The 23,916-nt window shown below is 39.1% G+C and overlaps 2 protein-coding genes across 4 annotated transcripts in view; both read right to left on the minus strand.

The window, feature by feature from the left end:
• Positions 1-2,893: 2,893 nt before the first annotated feature.
• Positions 2,894-11,361, minus strand: si:dkeyp-75h12.7. 3 transcript variants are annotated; one of them, XM_037758067.1, is made up of 8 exons: positions 11,144-11,361; positions 10,837-10,957; positions 9,631-9,800; positions 9,360-9,538; positions 8,106-8,268; positions 7,434-7,558; positions 6,865-7,162; positions 2,894-3,070 (listed from the first exon to the last, which is right to left on the minus strand). In XM_037758067.1, the coding sequence occupies exons 1-7, from the start codon at positions 11,202-11,204 to the stop codon at positions 6,914-6,916; spliced, it is 1,068 nt and encodes a 355-aa protein (XP_037613995.1). In that variant the 5' UTR covers positions 11,205-11,361; the 3' UTR covers positions 2,894-3,070; positions 6,865-6,913. The 3 variants fall into 3 exon arrangements, with proteins under 3 accessions (XP_037613995.1, XP_037613993.1, XP_037613994.1); XM_037758065.1 differs by lacking the exon at positions 11,144-11,361 and having other exon boundaries at positions 10,837-11,125; XM_037758066.1 differs by lacking the exons at positions 2,894-3,070; positions 11,144-11,361 and adding an exon at positions 4,561-5,251 and having other exon boundaries at positions 10,837-11,125.
• A 480-nt stretch (positions 11,362-11,841) lies between these two features.
• Positions 11,842-23,916, minus strand: part of tesk1 (testis associated actin remodelling kinase 1) — a 30,568-nt gene continuing 18,493 nt past the window's right edge. Inside the window, exons 5-11 of the mRNA XM_037759249.1 lie at positions 23,766-23,912; positions 21,661-21,743; positions 16,959-17,049; positions 16,233-16,316; positions 15,249-15,335; positions 13,900-13,996; positions 11,842-13,805 (exon numbers count right to left, since the gene is read on the minus strand). Coding sequence (XP_037615177.1) covers positions 12,688-13,805; positions 13,900-13,996; positions 15,249-15,335; positions 16,233-16,316; positions 16,959-17,049; positions 21,661-21,743; positions 23,766-23,912 — 1,707 coding nt within the window. The 3' untranslated portion in view covers positions 11,842-12,687. The remainder of the gene's footprint in view (positions 13,806-13,899; positions 13,997-15,248; positions 15,336-16,232; positions 16,317-16,958; positions 17,050-21,660; positions 21,744-23,765; positions 23,913-23,916) is intronic.

Below are 23,916 nucleotides of genomic sequence, written 5' to 3' on the forward strand. Positions count from 1 at the left end.
TTTTCGACATACTATACTATGACGATTTTTTCATAGAATTTTTCGAGATACTATACTATGTCTTTATTTTATTGGTTCGACATACTATACTATTTTCGACATAACATACTGACTGTTTTAATTTTTTATGACATACTATACTATGACTTTCTTTTTTTACATATACTAGGATTTTTTCAACACATACTACAATATGACGATTTTTTCATACAATTTTTCGACATACTATACTATGTCTTTATTTTATTGGTTCGACATACTATACTATTTTCGACATAACATACTGACTGTTTTAATTTTTTATGACATACTATACTATGACTTTTTCTTTTTTTTTTTTTACATATACTAGGATTTTTTCGACACATACTACAATATGACGATTTTTTCATACAATTTTTCGACATACTATACTATGACGATTTTTTCATAGAATCTTTCGACATACTATACTATGACGATTTTTTCATACAATTTTTCGACATACTATACTATGACGATTTTTTCATACAATTTTTCGACATACTATACTATGTCTTTATTTTATTGGTTCGACATACTATACTATTTTCGACATAACATACTGACTGTTTTAATTTTTTATGACACTATACTATGACTTTTTCTTTTTTTTTTTTTACATATACTAGGATTTTTTCGACACATACTACACTATGACGATTTTTTCATACAATTTTTCGACATACTATACTATGACGATTTTTTCATACAATTTTTCGACATACTATACTATGTCTTTATTTTATTGGTTCGACATACTATACTATTTTCGACATAACATACTGACTGTTTTAATTTTTTATGACATACTATACTATGACATTTTCTTTTTTTTTTTTACATATACTAGGATTTTTTCGACACATACTACACTATGACGATTTTTTCATACAATTTTTCGACATACTATACTATGACGATTTTTTCATAAAATTTTTCGACATACTATACTATGACGATTTTTTCATAGAATCTTTCGACATACTATACTATGACGATTTTTTCATACAATTTTTCGACATACTATACTATGACGATTTTTTCATACAATTTTTCGACATACTATACTATGACGATTTTTTCATAGAATCTTTCGACATACTATACTATGACGATTTTTTCATACAATTTTTCGACATACTATACTATGACGATTTTTTCATACAATTTTTCGACATACTATACTATGACGATTTTTTCATAGAATCTTTCGACATACTATACTATGACGATTTTTTCATATTATTTTTCGACATACTATACTATGACTATTTTTTCATACAATTTTTCGACATACTATACTATGTCTTTATTTTATTGGTTCGACATACTATACTATTTTCGACATAACATACTGACTGTTTTAATTTTTTATGACATACTATACTATGACTTTTTCTTTTTTTTTTTACATATACTAGGATTTTTTCGACACATACTACACTATGACGATTTTTTCATACAATTTTTCGACATACTACACTATGACGATTTTTTCATAGAATCTTTCGACATACTATACTATGACGATTTTTTCATAGAATCTTTCGACATACTATACTATGACGATTTTTTCATAGAATCTTTCGACATACTATACTATGACGATTTTTTCATACAATTTTTCGACATACTATACTATGACGATTTTTTCATACAATTTTTCGACATACTATACTATGACGATTTTTTCATAGAATCTTTCGACATACTATACTATGACGATTTTTTCATAGAATTTTTCGACATACTATACTATGACTTTTTTTTATGACATTTTTCGACATGCTACACTATGACGATTTTTTCATAGAATTTTTCGACATACTATACTATGTCTTTTTTCATGAAATTTTTCGATATGCTATACTATGATTTTTTTTCATGAAATTTTTCGACATGCTATACTATGACATTTTATTTCATAGAATTTTTCGAGATACTATACTATGTCTTTATTTTATTGGTTCGACATACTATACTATTTTCGACATAACATACTGACTGTTTTAATTTTTTATGACATACTATACTATGACTTTTTCTTTTTTTTTTTTTACATATACTAGGATTTTTTCGACACATACTACACTATGACGATTTTTTCATAGAATCTTTCGACATACTATACTATGACGATTTTTTCATAGAATTTTTCGACATACTATACTATGACTTTTTTTTATGACATTTTTCGACATGCTACACTATGACGATTTTTTCATAGAATTTTTCGACATACTATACTATGTCTTTTTTCATGAAATTTTTCGATATGCTATACTATGATTTTTTTTCATGAAATTTTTCGACATGCTATACTATGACATTTTATTTCATAGAATTTTTCGAGATACTATACTATGTCTTTATTTTATTGGTTCGACATACTATACTATTTTCGACATAACATACTGACTGTTTTAATTTTTTATGACATACTATACTATGACTTTTTCTTTTTTTTTTTTACATATACTAGGATTTTTTCGACACATACTACACTATGACGATTTTTTCATACAATTTTTCGACATACTATACTATGACGATTTTTTCATAGAATCTTTCAACATACTATACTATGACGATTTTTTCATACAATTTTTCGACATACTATACTATGACGATTTTTTCATAGAATCTTTCGACATACTATACTATGACTTTTTTTCATGACATTTTTCGACATACTATACTATGACGATTTTTTCATAGAATTTTTCGAGATACTATACTATGACTTTTTTTCATGACATTTTTCGACATGCTACACTGACGTTTTGTTTCATAGTCTTTTGACATACTATGACGTTTTTTTCATGAAATTTTTCGACATACTGTACTATGACTTTTTTGCATTTCTTTCAGCAAACTAAATGCTAACTTTAGACGTGCTGTATGTATGTGTACCTTTAGGTGCATTCTGCACCGATGCTACATCCTCTTTCCTGTGTCTCTTCTTCAGTTTCCCCTCCTGTAGAGTGAGCCAGGTTTTCAAGGCCTGAACTCCATTTTCATGCTCCGACCAACCTTCCAAAAGCTGAATCTGAAATACAAACAGAATTCACAACAACATAAGAACCTCGCAAACCAAAAATATAAGAATAATAGAATTACCGCCTCGCGGTTATATGCTGCCGCCAACCAGTCAAGTTGCAGTTTACATCCATTGTTACGTGATGTAATGTGTCACAGCTAAGGTTCACTTGGAGTTTAAGTAAGTGGGATGTGGTGTAATGTAATTTTATCAGCTTGGCATTTAACCTGCTGATGATGTCAGTTTTAGATCCGGCTCACAGGCTCTGTTGGATGCTGAAGTGTAGCTGTGTGTCATGCTGCATGTAAGATTAACTGCCGACAATGTCCAAGTAAATAGTCTACACGCTAACTCAAAGTAGACTTCATTGCTTGTGAAAAAAAACAGACAACAGTATATCATAAAAAAGTTGGTCATAAAAGAAAATATTTAAGTCATTGTATAGTTTCTCATAAGAAATATCATTAAAATGTCATGGTATATTATTTCATAAAAAATGTTAATAAATGCCGTAAAAACTCATAGTATAGTATGTCATAAGAAAGTTATTAAAAAGTCATACTATAGTATGCCACAAAAAAATATTAAAAAGTCATGGTATATTATGTCATCAAATATGTAAATGAATGTCATAAACAACTCATAGTATGGTATGTTATAAAAGTCATAGTATAGTATGAAATAAAAACACTTCATAATATAGTATGTCAGAAAAATAATTATGAAAAAGTCGTAGTATAGTACATCATAAAAAATGTCCTAAAACAGTCATAGTACAGAAATAAATAAAAATAAAGTCATAAAAAGTCATAGTAAAGTATCAAATTATTATAAAAGTCATAATATAGTATATCATAAAAAAATTATGAAAGTCATAAAAAATAAAAAATGTCCTAAAACAGTCATAGTACAGTATGAAATTAAAAACAAATGACATAAAAAAGTCATAGTACAGTATGAAATAAAAAAAAGTCCTAAAAAACTCAGTGTCATAAAACAGTCATAGTATAGTATGAAATAAAAAGACATAAACAAGATATAGTATAGAATGAATTAAAACATTTGATAAAAAAGTCAGAACATAGTATGTCATAAAAAAATGTCCTCAAAAAGTCATAGTTTAGTATGAAATAATATTTCATAAAAATTCATGGTATAATATGTCATAAAAAGTCACAAAAAGTCATAGTATAGTAGGGTGTCAAAATAAACCTGATAAACCTGAAAAAAAGTAATATAAAAATTAAAATAAAATGTCAAACATTTCACTTCTTTTTAAACCTGTTCTAAGATTTCATAATATATAAGAGTTAATTGCTGTGTACAAAATGTTAAACTGTCTGAAATCTACATTTTTAATACACTAATAACAGAAATTAAATTGCAAATAATTACTTTAAATGATCAGTAACACTGTTGACCGCCATAAACTCAACGAGGAAATTACCAACTTGTCAGAAACACAATTTTAGCCTAAATTCAATTTTTTATTAAAAATAGTGCAATAACAGTTTTAAACAAATTGCATTTATATGACATTTAGATCAAGATTTAACTGATTAATTGAGCTGGTAAATTTGTTTTTAATCTCATATCAACATAAGAGAACCATGGTTTGATAACCTCGATACACCTTTACATGATTTGTTATTAGCTTTAGTAAATACACACAGTATTCTGTCTATCATCAATATAAAAGAAGGCCACCTCAGAAACACACTGCAGTTCACTCCACAAGACATGTGCATGTCACAATACACACACACAACCAGATGACAAGCAGAATTAAATCCACATCAATGGATATTCATGGAAATATTACTGCAAATAGCAGAAAAACAAACATCTACCGGCTCCACTGTTGTGTAGTCAGGTGCTCATTCACACAAGCCAGCTTTCTTGCTTCATACATTAATCATCTCTCCACAAGCACCGTGCTTATTAATAAAAGCCATACACACTGGCTTGTACGTGGAGCTTTGGATAACCCCCCAGGTCTCTGTGGACTCTGGAAAAAGTGGAACGGGAAACAAACAATGCCCCGAAGGCTCCCCAATGTTGCGGAAAGAATGCAACACCAGCAAAACAGAAGGCAGAAAAGCGAGTTGTCAAGATGTTCCCTGGTTTCATGCAGGAGGCGGGATGAGGTGTCGGTCACGGGTAAGAGGCAGCAAAGCTCCGACGGGGCAACTGTGAGTCAGAAAAGAAAAAACTATCCTCATTATCCTATCACTTGAGGGGGGTGGGGGAGCAGCATGAAGGAGCTGTTGGCTGCACGTGGGGGGTCAGACGTTCGTGTTTATGAAGCTTATGGTTTGGACCGGCCTGTTGAGTGTCACTGGACCTCAGCACAAAAAGGCAGAGGGGGAAGAACCGCAACCAGATTTAGATTTTTCACTGAATCAGTTGTACATACTCAGAAAAAACACAGCTCCTTTTGGACTCGTCAGATAAACTATTTCTGCTTCGTTGGTGATTCTCACTCACCAGTCGATTCTCTGACCCTCTCGGTGCCGCACTCTGACTCATATCTGACAAGAAGTCAGAGCCAGAGGAATGTGCTTATATGTTTAAAATTTTGAGCCACGTTTCTATCACTCGATGACAGACGCCAGCTAAACAGAATTACATTTTAGAGGTCATCTGGTGGCTTTCAATAAGGAATTCAATATTGGGTCGTGACCTTTCGTCGTCATTCATCTTCCTAGTAATGGACTCCGTTCAAGTCCAAAAGAAATGACTGTCAGAGGTCAGAGGTCAGGTACAGAACAAAGGACCCATTAACTTGCTCAAAGTCACATCAGCATATTTTGCTGTAATGGGGTTTGAACCTCACTGCAGGACACCGTGGCCTACTGAGGCTCAAGGTTAAATCTTTTGTTCAGCTAATAAACCCCAAAGATATTCTGTTTTCTGTGTTTATTCCACAGAATTAATGGAATAAAGCATGACCGTTGATGGATTTTTTTAAGCAGATACAGATGTTTATATTTGAGAGTCAGAAAATACATATATTTTCCACCATTTATGTGGGTACTGGTCGTGGTGGCAGCAGGCCCAGCAAAGGTAGCCCTTGCCCCGTCCTTTAACTCTTCCTGGGGAATTCCCAGGAGAGGAGGCGTCCAGGAGGCATCCAAATTAGTTCCAAGAACCACCGCAACTGTCTCCTTTCAACACAAAAATAACTCAACTGTGAACTGTCATTATCCAAAGTTTATAACCATATATATATATATATGGTAACGATCATTCAAATTTAAGAATAATGACAGAGATATGTTCTGAGCGAGACATTTCACACTTGAAAAATGAACTTGTAAACTTACTTACTTAAATGTACTTGTAAGGGTGTAAAAAAAAATCAAAAATATCGAGCATCGCAATATTATGTTTTGTGATACTGTATCGATTCTTAATTAAGAGTTACGTGTAGATTCTTATTTTTTTTATTATTTACTTATTCTAATGCATTTATTTTTAAGGTGTTAATTTATTTTATTTATACTATGACACTTTCTAAAATTGTATTTTTTTTAAAAATCGCAGTATATCACCTTGGTTACAGTATCGCAATATATTGAATCATAACAACTACATCGTGATACGGATCGTATCGCCAGATTCTTGCCAATACACAGCCCTATGTACTTGTATATATCCAGAGATTTCAAGTGGACTTTAGTAAATCACACTTGCAGAAGTATAACAAGCGTAACTCCCTCTTCTATGTATATCAAACCTCCTACATTACACAGTGATGTGGTGAAACCCACTGACAAATACCTATATAAAGCAACACTCACTGTAAGATGGCGCTCAGTCTTTCAGTCTCCATTTGTCCCACATGTCTCCTCAGAAGACGAGTGGGATGCCGATACCAGAGTCCGGGCCTCGCTCCAGCTCCTTCCAGCCGCTGTCCCAGTACACTGAACCTGAGCTGGGATGGTAATGGAGAGGATCCCTGGTGCGTGTCGAGGTCTGGCCCTGGTTACAGGAGGATTCGACGGAGATTTGGTCATCAGTGAATTCCAGGTGGATGTCACAAGTGTCGACAGGGACCGGAGAAAGGGGGACCAAAGAGACTGGATCATGAACGGACGCCTTAATGAAAGAAAAAAAAAAAAAAAGATGAAGATGAAAAATCTGTCAAGGAGAAAGAGTAGACTTGATTCGATACCAGTATTGGAAATACTTTCACAGTGCCAAATCCAACAAGTAAAACGGCGATATGTTCAGCATTTAAGGCTTCTGTTAAAAAAAATCGCAATAAATCGTACTATTGAATCGCAATACATATCAGGGCATCTCTAAGAAATAGGCAGTGTACTTTTGTATCAATGACTTCTGAGTAAAAAGACAAAATGAATCATACCGGAGGCTTGGGTTGATTTTCAGAGGTTGGTGCAGCTCGGCTCAGTCTTCTCAGAAACACAGTGAGAAGTGGAAGAAGGAGCAGAGAAGTCAGCCCGATGCCCAGACACAAAGCAGGCAGCAGAACTGAAGAGAAAACACAATACAGGATGAACAAATCACTGCCACAAACAAACAAACAACTCACACACTTTCACACACAGTATCAACAAGATGCGCCACCAAGAGCTTTAACTGGCTCTGCACAAAGTCTCTGAGTTCACCTCTGGACTGGACAACGATGCATTTAGCAATCTTAAATGCTAAAATACTGTGTAGAGCCTTGTGCTATTGCAACTTCCCCTAAAGGGTCTAGTGCAAAACATTCCTACGTGCGTGTTGGCTGGAGCTCAATTTCCTCCTGCAAAGAGCTTATGCATTAGAGTTTAGGTGCCTAATAGCATCAGGGTACATACTTTGCATTGGAGGAAACTAGACAACAGCCTCATTTAACGTACAATAAATGACCTTTGTAAAAAACTGAAGATCTCTCTCTGAGTGAGTCATGATGATCTGTCACGTCCTCTGTGCTCCCTTGTGACCCTCTATGCGTTGAAATGTGATCAAATTTAAGGCCTCTTCAGGTAGAAGCTAAAGGTCATCACAGGTGACTTGTCTTCAGTTTTCCTCTCACCTGATTTGGAAAGAGTTTCCACACACTGAGGAGCAGATTTTGGGGAAGCAGCCATGGAGAAGGTCGGGAAGGAGAAGTTGGCCACAGCACAGTAGTTCTGACCTGGAGCCAAACCAGAGAACTCTACATGGGACACCACTTCCTGGGTCCAAACCGTACGGCTCTGCAGGAACACAAAGCTTTTCAAAATAATATCAGAGATTCAAAAGGTAGAAACAATTCACTGACACCGAGTTGATTTAGGGCAGCGGTTCCCAACCTGGGGTCCAGGCCCCCCTTAAGGTACATACATAAAGTAGCCTGGACCTCAACTTTATGCAAATGAGAAGCAACGTGACACCCCGTCCCTTGAATCGCGCCGCCACGCTACCAGAATGCATTGCACGGCTGCTTATATAGACAATGAATGGGAAGGGTGGAAAAGTTGTCACAATTTGATTCGCACATGTATAGCTAAAATCATAATAACACACTTACTGGATCATTTATACAAAAGTCTGGATATAAAACTATTTAAAAAGATATATATTTTTATATTTAGTAGCAAAATCTAACTTTCAAAAAACACATTTTCACTGCAAAAGACTATTTGCTCTCCCGCTCGATGCACATACTGGCGGTCTAGCAGCACCATAAATTACATTTATTCAACCACCATAAGCAAAAAGCTATTTTGGCTCTAATGCTATCATAGTAAGTGAATTAAGTTGTTACAAACAGAAAGATCATATTATGTATCTATATTCAAATCTGTCAAGACGTTATCACTTTATTTATGTTGACGAAACTGACGAGTTCTATTCATTAAAGAAAGTAGATTTAATAATAAAAAGACTAACTCATTTAATACACTCAGTCACTTAATTCAAATTGAGGATTTTGATCGAGGATTTGTCACTTTTTTAGGGTGAGGTCGCTTCAAGGAGAATAGATTGGGAACCACTGATTTAGGAGGACTCTTGCTTGCAGTTATACATTTTGTAATTTCATAATTTTTTGTGTTTAAGATGCCAACACAATTGTACACAAACCTGACATTTTAATAAGCAACAAGTGGTTTTCTTGTTTAAAAATCACCTTCAGGAATTGCTCAGATTTTATACTGCACGTTAGTGCAACACTGGATGCACTGAGCAGGATCCAACGTTTGTTTACTCAATTTTGCAGGAAAGCATGCTAAGTACTGACTTTAAATTAAATATACATTTTGTTTTTATTCTTTATTAATATCAACACAACAAAAGCATGTCAGACCTGGTACTCAGAGTGATTGAGCTCGTTGTACACAGTCACTGTGGTCCAGGGGTCAATCATTTCAGAGATGGGACAGCACCTCCCCAGAGAGCACCTCCTGTTGGCCGCACAGGGGAACTGCACCTTCACCAGCAGCTGGTCGTCTTCCAGAGAGGCTGAGACAGAGGGAGGGCTGAAGGCTGGAGAGGGCAGAAGACAGAGAGGGACTATTATCATATTACACATAAAAGCAGGTTATTGTACTTCTTTTAAACTGCAGACTCTCACTGACTGAAGTCACTGTAGTCAAACTTGCGTGGCTTCATCCAGACGGTGGAGATGGGGCTGAGGTGGACGCCCAGACGAACCATGTTGTACAGCTCAAAGTTTGAGAAGGCCTGCGAGACGTCACAGCTGCGGGATGATACCCAAACGCACCACGGCACGTCCTGCCAGGGGTCCCTGCAACAAGAGTACACTACACAGTCACATTACGTACAAATACGTGCACGAGCAAAACACAGAACTATAAGACATTTCTCCAAGATCCACACATGAATGCTGTAATTATGCCGCCTATTCAACCTTTAACTGACGTGCGGTAGTTTGAAACTGTAGAAACTATTCTTCATTGTTTCCATTTAAAATTTCACATCTTTGGTTTTCTTCATGTAAGTTTAAAGATGTTTGTCTAAACTGAGAGGATGTCGATATTTTATGTGACTCGTTCTTTGTATTTATATGATTTTTTATATTTTACTTTAGTTTTCTTCATCTGAAGTAGGGGGAGGTCGACTGTATCAGCCTGTGTCTTCTTGACTTTTCCTGTCATCTGTTTCAAGATTCAAGTTTCAAGATGTTTATTGTCACTCCGGTTATACAAGTACAATCGTGTGAAACGCTTTTGCTGGGAGGCTCCTTAAAAGAAGGAAAATAAATGGTAAATATAAAAGGACATGTCAAATATAATACAATAAAATATGATAACATATAAGAAGCAATAAAAATGTGAATTTATTTATTTAATTTAATTTAATTTAATTAATAATGTACAGGGGTTGGACTGCACAGTTTTACTTCTATGTGCAAAAAAAACCCTAAAACTGGTTTTCTTTGTGTCTAAATAATGTTGATTTATTTGTTCAGCTGTCATTATGCACCTAACGGTCTTGTTATTGCAATGTATTCCTCTACCAATATGGAATACTATATACATTATGAGCATCTACTATACTCAATGAAGCATAAAACAAAATAAAAATGGATATAATAATGTATAATAATAATGTATATATATATATATATATATATAAACAAATGGTTGCTATTTATACCAGTATAAATAGCAACCACAAGTGTATGTGTAAGTGCAATAAAAACATGTGAGGGAATAAAGCTGAATGTAGGGTAAAGTGTGTTGTGTCTGCAGACAAATCAGAAGCAAAATCAAAATGTGAAGTTACAGGATTGTCTCACACACACAGACAAGAGGACTTACCCCTGTATCTTTGTCTGCACGGTATAGGTGGTATTAGGGCTGGCATGGGGACAATCCCACCGCAGGAGGCATCCTAAGTCCAGTGATTCCACAGCAGGATAGCAGACTGACCCAGTCGACCCTGGGAAGTTCGCACGAAACGAGTACATCCAAAATAGCACGCTCACACGGATCTTTATTGACCCGTTAAGTCTGACTGTCACAACTTTGTTAGCACTTGCAAGCATGAGCACCCGCGGAGGAGACTTATTGAAACGGCTACAGAGAAGTTGAATAAAATTACTGTGATATTAAGTTCAGTACTCACCAGTGATCAGCAGGGCAACCGCGACACACAACCCCACCATGGTAACATCTGGTGTCTCCATGGCAACTTGGTGACCTCTGGATCAAGAGACTATGATGGTCTTGACTACAGCCTGTAGAGTGCCGTGGGTCCCTGACTTCTTTTAAAAGCAAGACAACCTGTGAAGACTAACTGAGGAGGAGATGCAGTGAGCTGCAGGAAAAGTGATAGACTGGAGTCAGACTGGAGGGTGGAAGGGGTGGAGAGGCCGGTGAGAGATGAAAGGCTGTAATCTACTTAGAGGAGGACGAGAAGATTGAGAGACAGAGACAGTTAAAAGTTCAAGATGAACTTGTTTCATGATTTTAAAAAGATATTAAATAGATTAGAGCTGCTACAATTAATCAATTAGTTGTCAACCATTAAATGAATCGGCAACTATTTTGATAATCGATTAAAAGTTAAAAATCTCTGATTCCAGCTTCTTAAATGTGAATATTTTCTGGTTTCTTTACTCCTCTTTGACAGTAAACTGAATATCCTTGGATAAAACGAGACATTTTTCATCTTGGGCTTTGGGGAACACTCACATTTTTCACCATTTTCTGACATTTTATAGAACAAACAAGTAATCGAGAAAATAATCGACAGATGATCTTATAGTTGTTGAGATATTTCACATCATGGCTAAAACAAAAAGAAGCAGATACACGTCAGCGGAACTGCATTCTATCGTTTTATTCAATGCCATCTTTAAATAATAAGAATCTGTACATCTCTTAAGCAGGTCTTTGACCATTCATTCCCAAAAGTAATAATAATAACAACAATAGTTTCCTTATTAACAACAGTAATACAGTTGAAGTGCTTAACCAGGCGCCCAGAAGGGCCAATAGAGATCATACAGCAACAAAAAAGGTCAAAAGAACGGTGTACAGCACACACTCTCTTACCTTTCCTCTCTCTCACACACACACACACACACATCCAGCCTCTCACACTGAATCCATCACACACTCCATGTTACACACACACACAGCCCAGCAGTGCACCATACACCCTCTTGACAATTAAATACATTAAAGCAAAAACTGCCTGTTCATTCAGAAACAGCACCAAACATCAAATATCATTGCAGCAGTAATAATACTAAGCTTAACATTCCTCATTTCAGCATCATCAGTATCATCAGTCATAAGAATCTTTACATCTGCGGTAATATACAGGATCCAACCAACTGGGCCCCAAACTGGAGTGTTTTTAAGGCCGGCATGCTGAACAGTTCTGGACGCTGTGGATCATCAGTCAGATCTGCATGTCGCCCTCAGCCCTGCAGAGGGCGACATGCAACAAGTTGTTCCTTGTCCCACAGCTATCATGGACAAAGTCAGCCTGGAGTGTGTTTTAGTAAACCGAGCTGCACCAAAAAGTGTGTCTGGAAAGTAAGCAGGGTATTGCTGCGTTAAAATCTGTGCAAAATTCTAAGAGGACCCGCTTAATTTCCAGGGATCTTTTGGTGCACAACTCCCACACATCTTTTCTCTGTGTATTTGGTGTTGAGAAGTTTATGTCTGCGCCCCCGGCAAGGCGAGTCCCGGCTCCAGGCTGGTGGTGGTGGTTGTGGGGGTAGGAGAGGGCGGCAGGTCCTTGGGTCCCGGACAAAGCAGCCCACGTGAGGCTGCGTGGTCCACGTTCAAGTTCTTGTAAGGGTTCCTGCGCGGTGGAGCTCTGAGACACATAGAGGGGAAGCGGAGGCCGGCGAGGCAGCAGCCGGGACAGGAGATCACCTCCTCCTGGTCCAGGGAGTGTCCGCTGCCGGAGCCGAACGGCGACGAACCGGCGGGGTCGCCGGTAGGGGAGTGGTAGCCGTTGTTGTTGGTTGTGGTGGGAGCGCTGGTCGTGGTGGCGCTCCATCCCGTGGGTCGATTCACGACGACGTTGTTGTTGTCCAATTGAGAGAGGGGAGGCAGGCACGGCGGCCCGTTGGAGATGGCCGACCCCCAACCGTTTGAGAAGGGAGGGGTGGAGGGTTGGATGGGAGTCGAGGAGTTTGATGGAGGAGGGGAGAGTTTGGAGTAAGGAGATGAAGTGCTGTCCTGTGTGTCCGGAGAGCTTGCGCAGTCCATTGGCTCCTCATCCGCCTCCTCCCCCTCATCCTCCTCCTCCTGGTCCAGCAGGTCCAGCGACATGGGTTCAAGCGACAGAGGAAGACCTGAATCATTCCCACTCCCATCCCCGATCTCCTTCTCCTCTCCTAACAGTCTCTCTTCTTCACTCACTCCATTCATCTCGCCGTTTAACTCAGACGTGGACTCCTCCTCGGTCAGGACGGTGTTCGGCGCTGACGTGAGGTGCGGAGGAGGCGTGCACGGCAGCGAGTGGCAGCGCCGGTGCCTCCTGGGTAGCTCATAGCCGTCGCTCTCTGGGTCGTCGCAGTCTGGCGGAGGCGGCAGGGTGAAGGTGAGCGAGATGACGGACTTGCTGGGAGTGTCGAACAGCTTGATCTTGCCGCCCTTGAGGTCCTCCCTCTGAGAGAAGGGGTTGACCCGAGCAGGAATCGCCATGGTATCAGACGGGGGCGTGTCCGGGGGGTGGAGCATGTCGGATTTGCTGCGCGAGAGGCGAGGATCTGACAGGACGCAGAGGGATCGCCTTCGTAAGGGGCCAATTGCTGGAGAAACCGCTTTAAAGAAAAAGAATGAATGATAATTATTAATCTGCAGGAAGAAACATGTTTACCATTTAGTGCCAACAGTACAGAGCGTTTGATGACTCACCTTTGACCGTCGGTTCGTCCTTCTGTTTCCTCTCCGCCTGTCTCCTCTCCAGCTCCAACACGATTTGGGAGAAGGATGGACGGAGCTTTGAACTCATCTGGCAGGAGGGAGAAACAAATTCAACAGATGGAACAAAAGCATGAAGGAAAATGGAGACAAAAACTACAGTACATTTTTTTTAAATACTGCAAAAATCGTCATAAATTTATATTTGATTTGGTTATCCGTAAACTCAAAAGAAATTGAGGAGATGGAAACATGGCTTGGAGGTTAGAAGGTGGATGGATGCCACCTAGTGAGCAACTCTGAAAAGTGAAGTCAATGCTGAAATGCCTTAAACTTGCATTCTTTCTAATGGCCAGCAGGGGGCGACTCCTCTGATTGTATAGAAGTCTATGACAAAATGAGCCTACTTCTCACTGGATTTATTACCTCAGTAAACATTTTAAACATGAGTTTATGGTTTCAATTGCTAGTTTCAAGTCTTCTTCAATACAGCATGATGTTCATTTAGTAAATTATGGTCCCATTTAGAGTCAAATAGACCATAAAGCAGGGGATGCTTTAGGGCGTGGCCACCTTGAGATTGACAGGTTGCTACCACGGTGTTGTCCGGTGTGGGAGTTGTCCGTGTTTTCGTGTTATAACTTCTTTCACAGTGTGTTTTCAGCTCATGAAAGTTCATTGTAACAGTTTGGTCGCCTAAAAATGTCTCATTCCGCGTTCGGTTGTACTTAGCTCCACCCTCTCGTGTCACTTCTGGTGGCAAAAAAACAAGACGGTGACGGCCAAAATGGCGAACTCGAGGCTTCAAAACGGCAGTCCACAAACCAATGGGTGACGTCACGATGACGTTATAACCTTCGTGAAGGTATAATTTATTGCAGTCCACTTATATACAGTGTATGATGCCACCCCTCCCACTATGACGTTAGCCCATGTTACATTTCTGGCTTCATCTGTCTGTTATAATTATGGCTTTCAGGCATTTAAACACAGGTTACAGAATGCTCTTTAACTGCTCTGTTTAAACATGACTGACGGGACCATTTAGGATAAACGGACAAGGTGCACCTATCTAAAACTACTGCAGTATTGTGCAACAGTCCTGCAATAAATTATACCTTCATGAAAGGTTATAATGTTCAGTTTTTGTTGAGACTGATCTACAGCGTTGTCATTTTGGAGGATGTAGTCAGTGGTGCTATTGAATTGGATTGCACTGTGCAATACCGTAACGCACCTACACTTGAGCTGACATGAGGCACAACCTAAAGATACAAGTGATCCGGCAGCAAAGAAGAGAAGGCAGTGTGTGTGTGTGTGTGTGTCAGATGAGTGATTCTTACATTACAGCAGGCGAAGGCCAGCCCCAGGAAATCAGAAGGACAATCTCCCGCCATCTGCTGAAAGGTCACCACATCCAAACCAAAGTCCTGTACAAACAAAGGATTCTGAAAGTTACACAAGGGTTTACATTCATGTCAGTGTGTGTTCTTTCAAAAAAAATGTGTGTTCAATTTAAAGAGCCCTTGAAAAATAACACGGCATGAAAAGGAAATCCCCTTACGCCACCGTCTGTTTAATGTTGGCTTCAACTGATGCACTATTATATATATATTATATATACAGTAACTGGCCACAAGGGGGAGAAATTCTCTTGGAGTGCTATTAAGTTTATTTTGATTAATTTAATACTTTTTGTTTCTAGAGCAGTTTCACCAACAATTTGTTTTTAATTTTTCTGCAGCAGTGAGCAGCTCCCCCTTTTTTTGCCCATGCATTGTGGGACAACAGTGAACATCAACAGCATACTCAAAAAGAAAGTTTTTATACCAACTGTTTTGAATATACTTGCTTATACACTGTGCATATGCAATGCAGATCATAAGGCACTATCTGTATTCTGTCAGTTATTTTGAGTGCTTTAGCAGAAACATCTTGTGCACATGCAAGCTTTTTTCTAAGATAAGAAATTCAGCTTCCTGTTTGTCCAAGATGAAAATCAGCAGTTAGATTCCAAAATGAGATATCCAGCATTTTACGTATTTTTTTAAATCATGTCCGATGTGGTGAAACATGTTGCTTAAACTTGAGTCATTTTGACATCGCTGCTTGCACAACAGTCATGTGCTTTTGAAATACTGACAGACTTCAGGCAGTAACTGAATACAGGAACTGTCCTACAAGACCATTAATATCAAAAATGGTTTTATTATTCACGCCGTGATATAATAAAGGGCTCCGTGACATGAGACGTGCATGAGATGATGAGTACGTGATGATAAGTGAACAGGGGGAATCATTAGTGATGACAATGTTTTCATCGTTACCACAGTGCGTGGCAGGATGTCGGGGTCGGCCTGTATCCTCCCAATAACCTCACACAGGATGATCCCGTACGCAAACACATCCACCTGCGGAGAGAGGAAGACGAATCGATCACACATCGAGGGGTGAAGATGAGATCAAGTAAAACAGGGAGACACAACGACAATATGCTGTTTATATTTTTTACTTGTGCGTTTATTAACCAAACTTCATAAAAGTATTATTAATTTTTAATGAAATGCTTTGAAAAAACACTCAAATCAAAATATCTTGTAATATAAAATTACAATTGTAAATGCTTTTATTGTAGTAATGAAGGTCTGAAATTCTGATTATGTAAATTAGGTGGATTTATATTATTTTTTTGCAATATAATCTAAAAACATGCACTACATTCTGGATGTGGTTTATACTAATTTGTAGTTTCTTGTGATCCCAGGCAGGCTGCATAACACAGAACATGTCATCATCATCCCTAAAGTGCAACCCTAACAGGCAATTAGGATGCCCACTACAGAAAAATACAAGCCAAGCAGCAGTGCACCTCTTACATAACTAAATTACTGTTTGCCTTTAATATAATAACTGATTTATCAAATATGTATTGCTTTACTTCACTGCCTGGGTGCTGGGTTTATTTGACTGGCTTTCATCACACCCAATGTGGACCTTGAACTCTTGCCACAATCTGCAGCTGAAAGGTAATAAAGACAGCGATCCGTCAGTACCTTCTCATTATACACCTCTCCTCGGAGCACCTCCGGGGCCATCCAGTAGGGGGAGCCGACGACAGCCAGAGGCACCTGGTCCTCTTCCTCACTGCAGAGAGAGAGAGAGAGAAGAGGAACATTCATGTTAAACAAGCACTTATTTGAGGCTCTTGAATCCATTTCACAACACCCGTGTTTATTAAATTTTGATGATTTTTGGCTTTAAAATATATCACAGCTTGGGATAAGAATAATGTTTCCGTAAGAGCTTATGAGTCAGTTACAGTCAATGAATATGAAATCTTCAAAACTTTTAGAGAGAGATACCAATCAGCATCAAATCCAGTTGTGATGCTTTTACAGAGGTTAGGCTGAAATCGCCTGAAAGAAATGAGTGGATTTAATACCAAATACAGTCTAACAAAAAGGCAACATTAAAGGGTTGATTCACCCAAATTATAAAAAAAACAGTGATTGGCACCTGCCATGCAGAAGGTTTTTGTTTTGAGATTTCTGCCTCCACTCACATACAGGGGAGATGAATGTGAATGTATTTGTGGTGCCACTTCAAATTAATTTCACATCATCTGAGTTTAAAGGTACAGTGTGTAGGATTTGGCAGCATCCAGTGGTGTGGTTGCAGATTGCAACCAACCGAGTACCCCTCCACTCACTCCTCCCTTTCCAAGACTGCGGTAATGTGAGCCGCCGAGTGTAAAACCATGGTAACCCCCCGTTGGCCTCGCTCAGAGGCCATCCTTAACATAATAACACTACTTTAGGAGCAACGGAAGTCAGACGGCGGCTGGCGGTACCACGGTTTTGCACTCTGCGGCTCACGTTACCGCAGTTTCACAATAAGAAAATAGAGCTGAAATAATTCATAGATTAAGCAATTAGACGATCAACAGAAAGCTTTAATAATCAATTAATTGTTTGTTCTTTAATCAGGCAAAAAATTGCAAATATTCTCTGGTTCCAGCTGCTAAATGGAAACAGTTTCTGCTTTTAATTGGTGTGTTGTTCACCATATTAAACTGCTGATTGGACAAAACAAGCAATGTAAAAATGTCACCTTGGGCTTTAGGTAACAGTGATGGACATTTTTCACCCCTTAATTATCATTTCTTTTTTAATGCCAAAGGATTAATTGAAAAAATAATAAGCAAATTAAATCAATAATGAAAATATCTAATAGTTGCTGCCCTAGTAAAAAAGGCTTTGGGTCAACAACTACATACAAGTCCCGACAGTGATACATGAGAAATGAAATGAAAACATGTTTTCCATTCAGGAGATCTGCAATTTGTACGATGACAGATAAGCAAATGGTTGGACAAGAACCGTCAAGTAAAGCTGGCGTCACGCTCCATTTCATTAACGCAGAACCCAATCAAGAGAGAGAGAGAGAGAGATAGAGGGGTTGTATGGGGTGAGAGTGTGTTTGTGTGCACTTCCTCTGTATCTAAGAAACCACAATGTTTTTCAGTTCGGTGGAGATATCGTTGTGCAATATTAGCTGAATAAAAAGGAAGGAAGACAAGAATGTGCAAGCACTACGTGCTCAAACACACAAACGCATACACACACACACACACACAAACACACATACACACTGCTGGCAGATACTTCCTTTCCTGTGCTATTTCCATCTGCTACTGTGGGCTATGATACTGCAAAAAACACACAGCGAGGGAAGTGATGGCAGAGGGAGGGATGAGGAGCCGAGACGGTCGTGGCTCCCAACGTAAACACCATTTGGAGAAGTGGACCGACAGAAAGGAGAAAACAGAGAGAGCGCGGAAGGCAACGGAGGGAAAACAGAAAACTCATAAATTAACTGAAGTACGGACACCAGAGGAATGATGGGAGTAAATGACAGGAGTGACTTGCTGTATGAGGTGCAGCAGAGATCCAGTTAGAGCAAAAGGAGGAGGACTGGAATAGTTTGACCTTATTTGGAGTGCTTTTCCTGAACCCCCTCCATCTCCTCTCCTCTCCTTCCCTCCATCCATCCTTCCCTCCCCTCCTTTCCTTCATGCCACAAGCACAGTGGTAGCACTCCAACACAAACACACGAGAAGGGCTGTCAACGTCGCCCGTTCTCCGTCAGCGCTCCGCGACAGGATACAACAGTGTTTGACTAAAATGTAAAAGCAAACATGCCCTTGAAAACGACGGAAACACAATTCACCAGCTGTTATTGAAACAGAGGCTGGAGCAAACAGAGGCTTCATGTTTGATTGCTGCAGGTATGCAAAAATACACAATGACACACACTTGCATACTTGCCAACCCTCACGATTTCCCCAGGAGACTCACGTTTTTCATTGCCCCCTCCCAGTTTCCTGCCGGGGTCACAATTCTCCCATATTTCTCCTGATTTATGACAATTTTCACACCTTGCGCTCGCCGCACATCACAACGCGCAACGCCCAAAGTGGGGCTTTGCTCGACGCAGCAAAAAGCCGTTATGGCGTGGCGCAAGCCATTGGAAATAACGGCTTTCAGAGCGCAGTGGTACACGATAGCCTATTACTCTATGCCAGAGATTCACACAAGTTAACGCCAGAGGGCCAAATTATTCTGTATTCTTTCCTGAGAATTAAAAGTATTTAAGATTAAAAAATGCTGTTGCAGTGTACTTATTATTTTGTATTTTCTTTCTTTAAAAGTCACCAGAATGCAGGAAACAAAGTCTCTGAAATGTTTCTGGGACCCCATAATCACCGCTTTGATTTTGAAATCCTCCCTATTTTCTCAAGGTTGGCAAGTATGCACACTTGCATGTGTAAAATATCAACTTTTTAGCCTCGTTTTTAGCTGGATGGACATGCTTTAAATGGATCTTTACAAAAAGCATGAAAGCTTTTCCAACCTGACAGTGACACGCACACTTGTGTAAACACAAAAGGTGGTCGGGCACAAACAGAGCCAGCGGAAACGCACACTCACAACACACACAGAAAAGGGCAGGTCAAGTTTCTGTGGCAGCTGCCTCGTCTCAGCGAGAGTCGTGTGTTTACTAAATGACTGCAGACAGAGTGAGGAGGGGAGGATGAGGAGCTAATGGGACGTAACTGTGTGTCGAGTGTGTGTGTGCCTCTGACATAACGGCTGCCCGTTGATGCTCTACATTGTTATCAGTTCACTGCCTGCCTGTTGATCCATTTATGGACAAACAATATTCATAAAGATGACAAACCGTCTAACTTATATGGACGTTGAGGAGAAGTGATGTCAAGTCGTAGATAAACTGAGGACAAGAGAAAGTACTTCTGGTGAAGTCATGTGTTTAATTACAATTTGAACTAGTGGTACTTAACTGGAACATTTCCATTTTGGAAGACTTTAAAGGGGACACATCATGCTTGTTTGTCAGGTTCATACTTGGATTTCGGTTTCTACTAGAACATGTTTACATGCTTAATGTTCAAAAAACACATTATTATTCTCATACAGTCTGTCTGATTATACTTTTATTCACCCTCTCTCTGAAACCCTCCGTTTTAGCGCCTGTCTCTTTAACCCTCTGAGACCCATATTTGTTGTTTTTAGGGGGGGACAGGGGGTCTTTAGGAGCAGATAGCAGGTCAACAGTAGATGTCACATAGAAGTGGTGTACATCATCTGAAAGCTGGGAACCTGAAGGTTAATTTGAGATGCAGCTCAGCACTGTGTGTCAAGTTGTTCTAGTCATAAATTAGAAATAAACATGATTTAATTCATTAATAATTTAAAATAAATTAAGAAAGTGTATGTAATGGTTTATGATGGAAGTATATGATACTACTAAAGATATCTATAGATAGATATCTATAGATATATATAGCACATAGACCTGCTTTATAATCAAAAAAATACATGATAATGTCACTTTCTACAATACGGGACCTTTAAAGAAATACAGCATTTTGGGAAATATGCTTATTCTCTTTCTTGCAGAGAGATCGATGAGTTTTTCACTGGACGTGTCTCATAAACTTAATATTTTCCAATTTTGGAGATCTTTGTTATTTCCCTGTTTCAAATTGTGCACTATAACACTATAATTCACAATGAGACCTGTTTTTTTTAAAAAATTTTAATTCAGGACTTTTTCCTTCTTTGCCTTGAAGTATTTTCCTTATTCCTACTGTTAGTTAAGTAAAGGATTTGATCATCAAGCGTTATGGGAGATATGAGGTCACCGCAGAACCAGCTGAAGGAAATAAAACTTGATAGCTGTAACATTGCTGGTCATTCATAGTCGGCACAAGCCGGCGGTGAATTGATGGTGGTGAATAAAATATGCCACATAAATGTCACGCCGTATTAAAAACACGCAGCTGCAAAACACAGAGGAGGAAACACAACGAGACGACGGCGACAGAGCAGCGAGTCTGCGGTTGCGTCATGGCCGCCTTGAAAGGACGCTTCACAATATTAATAAAAAGTTCCCCAAACAGTGAGTGGCGGTGGAGAAGAGGGGGGGGTTAACCACAACGTTCGGCGGGGAGGCATCATGTGCATACTTTGGAAAAACCGGACTGTGCTTTGGTGAGTAATGCGTCTCTTTCTGTGTGTCCCGAGAAAACGAGAAGCTGTGGGAGAGATTTTGCTCAGGCAGATATGCCACGAGGGATAAATAAGACAAAGGGAGAAGTGGAGGAATGCGATTTATTGAGCGTGACTTATCTAATCACAGACTGTTGATAGAAGCTTAGATGAATGCACTGACCTGTAATCTGGGATTTTTTCCGCCAGGCCAAAGTCTCCCACCACGGCCGAGCACACGCAGCGGTCCCAGCGCACCAGGCAGTTCTGCACAGAGTGGTCAGAGGTCACACACATCTCTATTACTGCTGTTAAGTGTGTGTCCAGTGTGTGTGTGTGAGCATTCCTTTATATATGGCTGCATGTGTTTTATTGAGCAGAGCTTTTCATTTGCTGTAAAGGCTTTTTAAGTGACCGAATTTAAAGTCTTTAGCTCTGAGAACTGCTGATGTTTCCACACTTAGAGAAATGATTGGTTTCTGTGCCATTTTCCACTATGAAGTGATTATTTCACCATGTCAACTTCAGGGTCTCCTCAAATCTGATGTGCTAATAGCCAATGGTTTCCAGCATGTCAACATTTCCTTTGTAGGCTAGAGATTTCAGACACTGATTCCTCTTTGAACCATATAATATGAAAAGATTGCGTCAGAATAGTCGTTTTTCTCTGGATTTTTTTTAACATTTTAGGATGCTTTCACAAGCAATATGCCCAATCAGAGTGAAATTGATACTTTTGGTTTGTTCTCTATTTAGTCTGGTTTCACAGTGTGCAAATTACAGCAGGCCAAATAAAGATAATAATTAGCTGAGGGGCGTGTAGGAAGGAGCGAATTGATCTTTTTCATCTCAAGAGCTGCCACTTCTATGCAGGGAATCGCAGACTTTGATATATTGCTGTGGACGTTTTTTTTTCACTTTGATTTGGCACTGATCTGCTGTGCGAACGAATCCCTTCTCCTCCAGTTCATCTCCAATGACTTTATAAATGTCACTATTTTTGTGGACTTCATTTAGCATATTCTGTATGTTCAGATGTCAAGCAAACATCAGACTTCTGCAGAAATCAGAGTCAGTCCTCTCCCACTCATGTTAACCGGTCAATTACCTTTGTCCATCTCAACAAATGCCCTGTGTTTTGGTTCGCTTGGAAACGGTCCGTGACCACCTCTCGCAAGCGGTCTTGGACCGGTTGTTTTGGTCCGCACAAGAGTACGATTACTGTGTTCACAACCGCCAAAATGAACTGCAGCAGGGTTTGATTAAAACGGACTAAATGTTGGCCTGTGAAAGCGCCCATAGAGCTTTATATGTTGTGATTTGTACACTTTATCTCCATGTTTTACTTCATTGTCTCTCATATTTCACTCTCCTTTCTCACTCTCTGTAAATTTCTGTTTTAAAAAGTGCTACACTGACCAGTGTTGAAACACATAAGAGGTCTGAGGGAGTCTGAAGGTGTGAGATAAATGATCGATTGTATGTATGTCTACTCATTTGTTTTATACATTTGTTTTCTCTTGCTTTGCTCTCTTGGTTTGTTCTCTTGTTTTTTAACATGAGTCATCAATGTGTATAAAATTCACCAAATAACTTTAATTACACGTTATTTTACGCTGCTATAAAGCTGAAAAAATTGAAAAATAAGATTGCTTTTATGTGCCAATGTAGGCTGCATTCAACAATAACTTGCAATAAAAATATTCTTAAACATAAACAATGTTTGCCTGATTGCTTGTTTATGAGTGTGCTGCTTTCTCCTCCTTTCTTTCATTTCTACCTGTGAGCTAAATCCTACATTTATTAGCATATCAACCTCAGCATTAGCTGCCTGCTGCTAAAGCCAACTGCTGGAAGCCGTTTTAGAGTTTAGTCCGTTTCCTGTTTCAATAGCCTTCTGTGAACTCACATCTTCATTATACATTCAGAACTTTTTATTGAATTGACCTGCAACATTTCCCACAGATCCTTTTTGTTGACGTAGGTGGTCTGTGACGCACCTGCAAAGCCTCTAAATCTGCACCAGAGCTTTTAACTGTTTCCACAATCTACACTAAAAAGCATCATCAAATGTTTTGCCGTTACACGACTCTCATGTTCGAACATCAGTGTGTTGACCTCTTTGTGCGTCACGTTCTTGTGGAACATCCATATGTTAAGTAATCGTAGTTTCTTGTGCATGTAATACACATGTATGGCTACCTTAAGAGCAAAGTGCCTGATGTTCAGTGATGTGTGTGTGTGTGCTGTGCATGGGTACTGATGCGTGTGTGTGTGCCGTGTCGTCACCTTGGAGGTGAGGTCCCTGTGGAAGATGCCCTTGCTGTGCAGGTACTGCAGTCCCCGGGCGATGTCCAGGGCCAGGACGATGCGCACGCTCCACGACAGGTACACGTCGCTGCCCAACAGCTGCTCCAAGTTACCGCCGTTGATGTACTGG

The sequence above is a fragment of the Sebastes umbrosus genome, chromosome 22 (assembly GCF_015220745.1).
Source record: "Sebastes umbrosus isolate fSebUmb1 chromosome 22, fSebUmb1.pri, whole genome shotgun sequence".
NCBI classification, from domain to species: Eukaryota; Metazoa; Chordata; class Actinopteri; order Perciformes; family Sebastidae; genus Sebastes; species Sebastes umbrosus.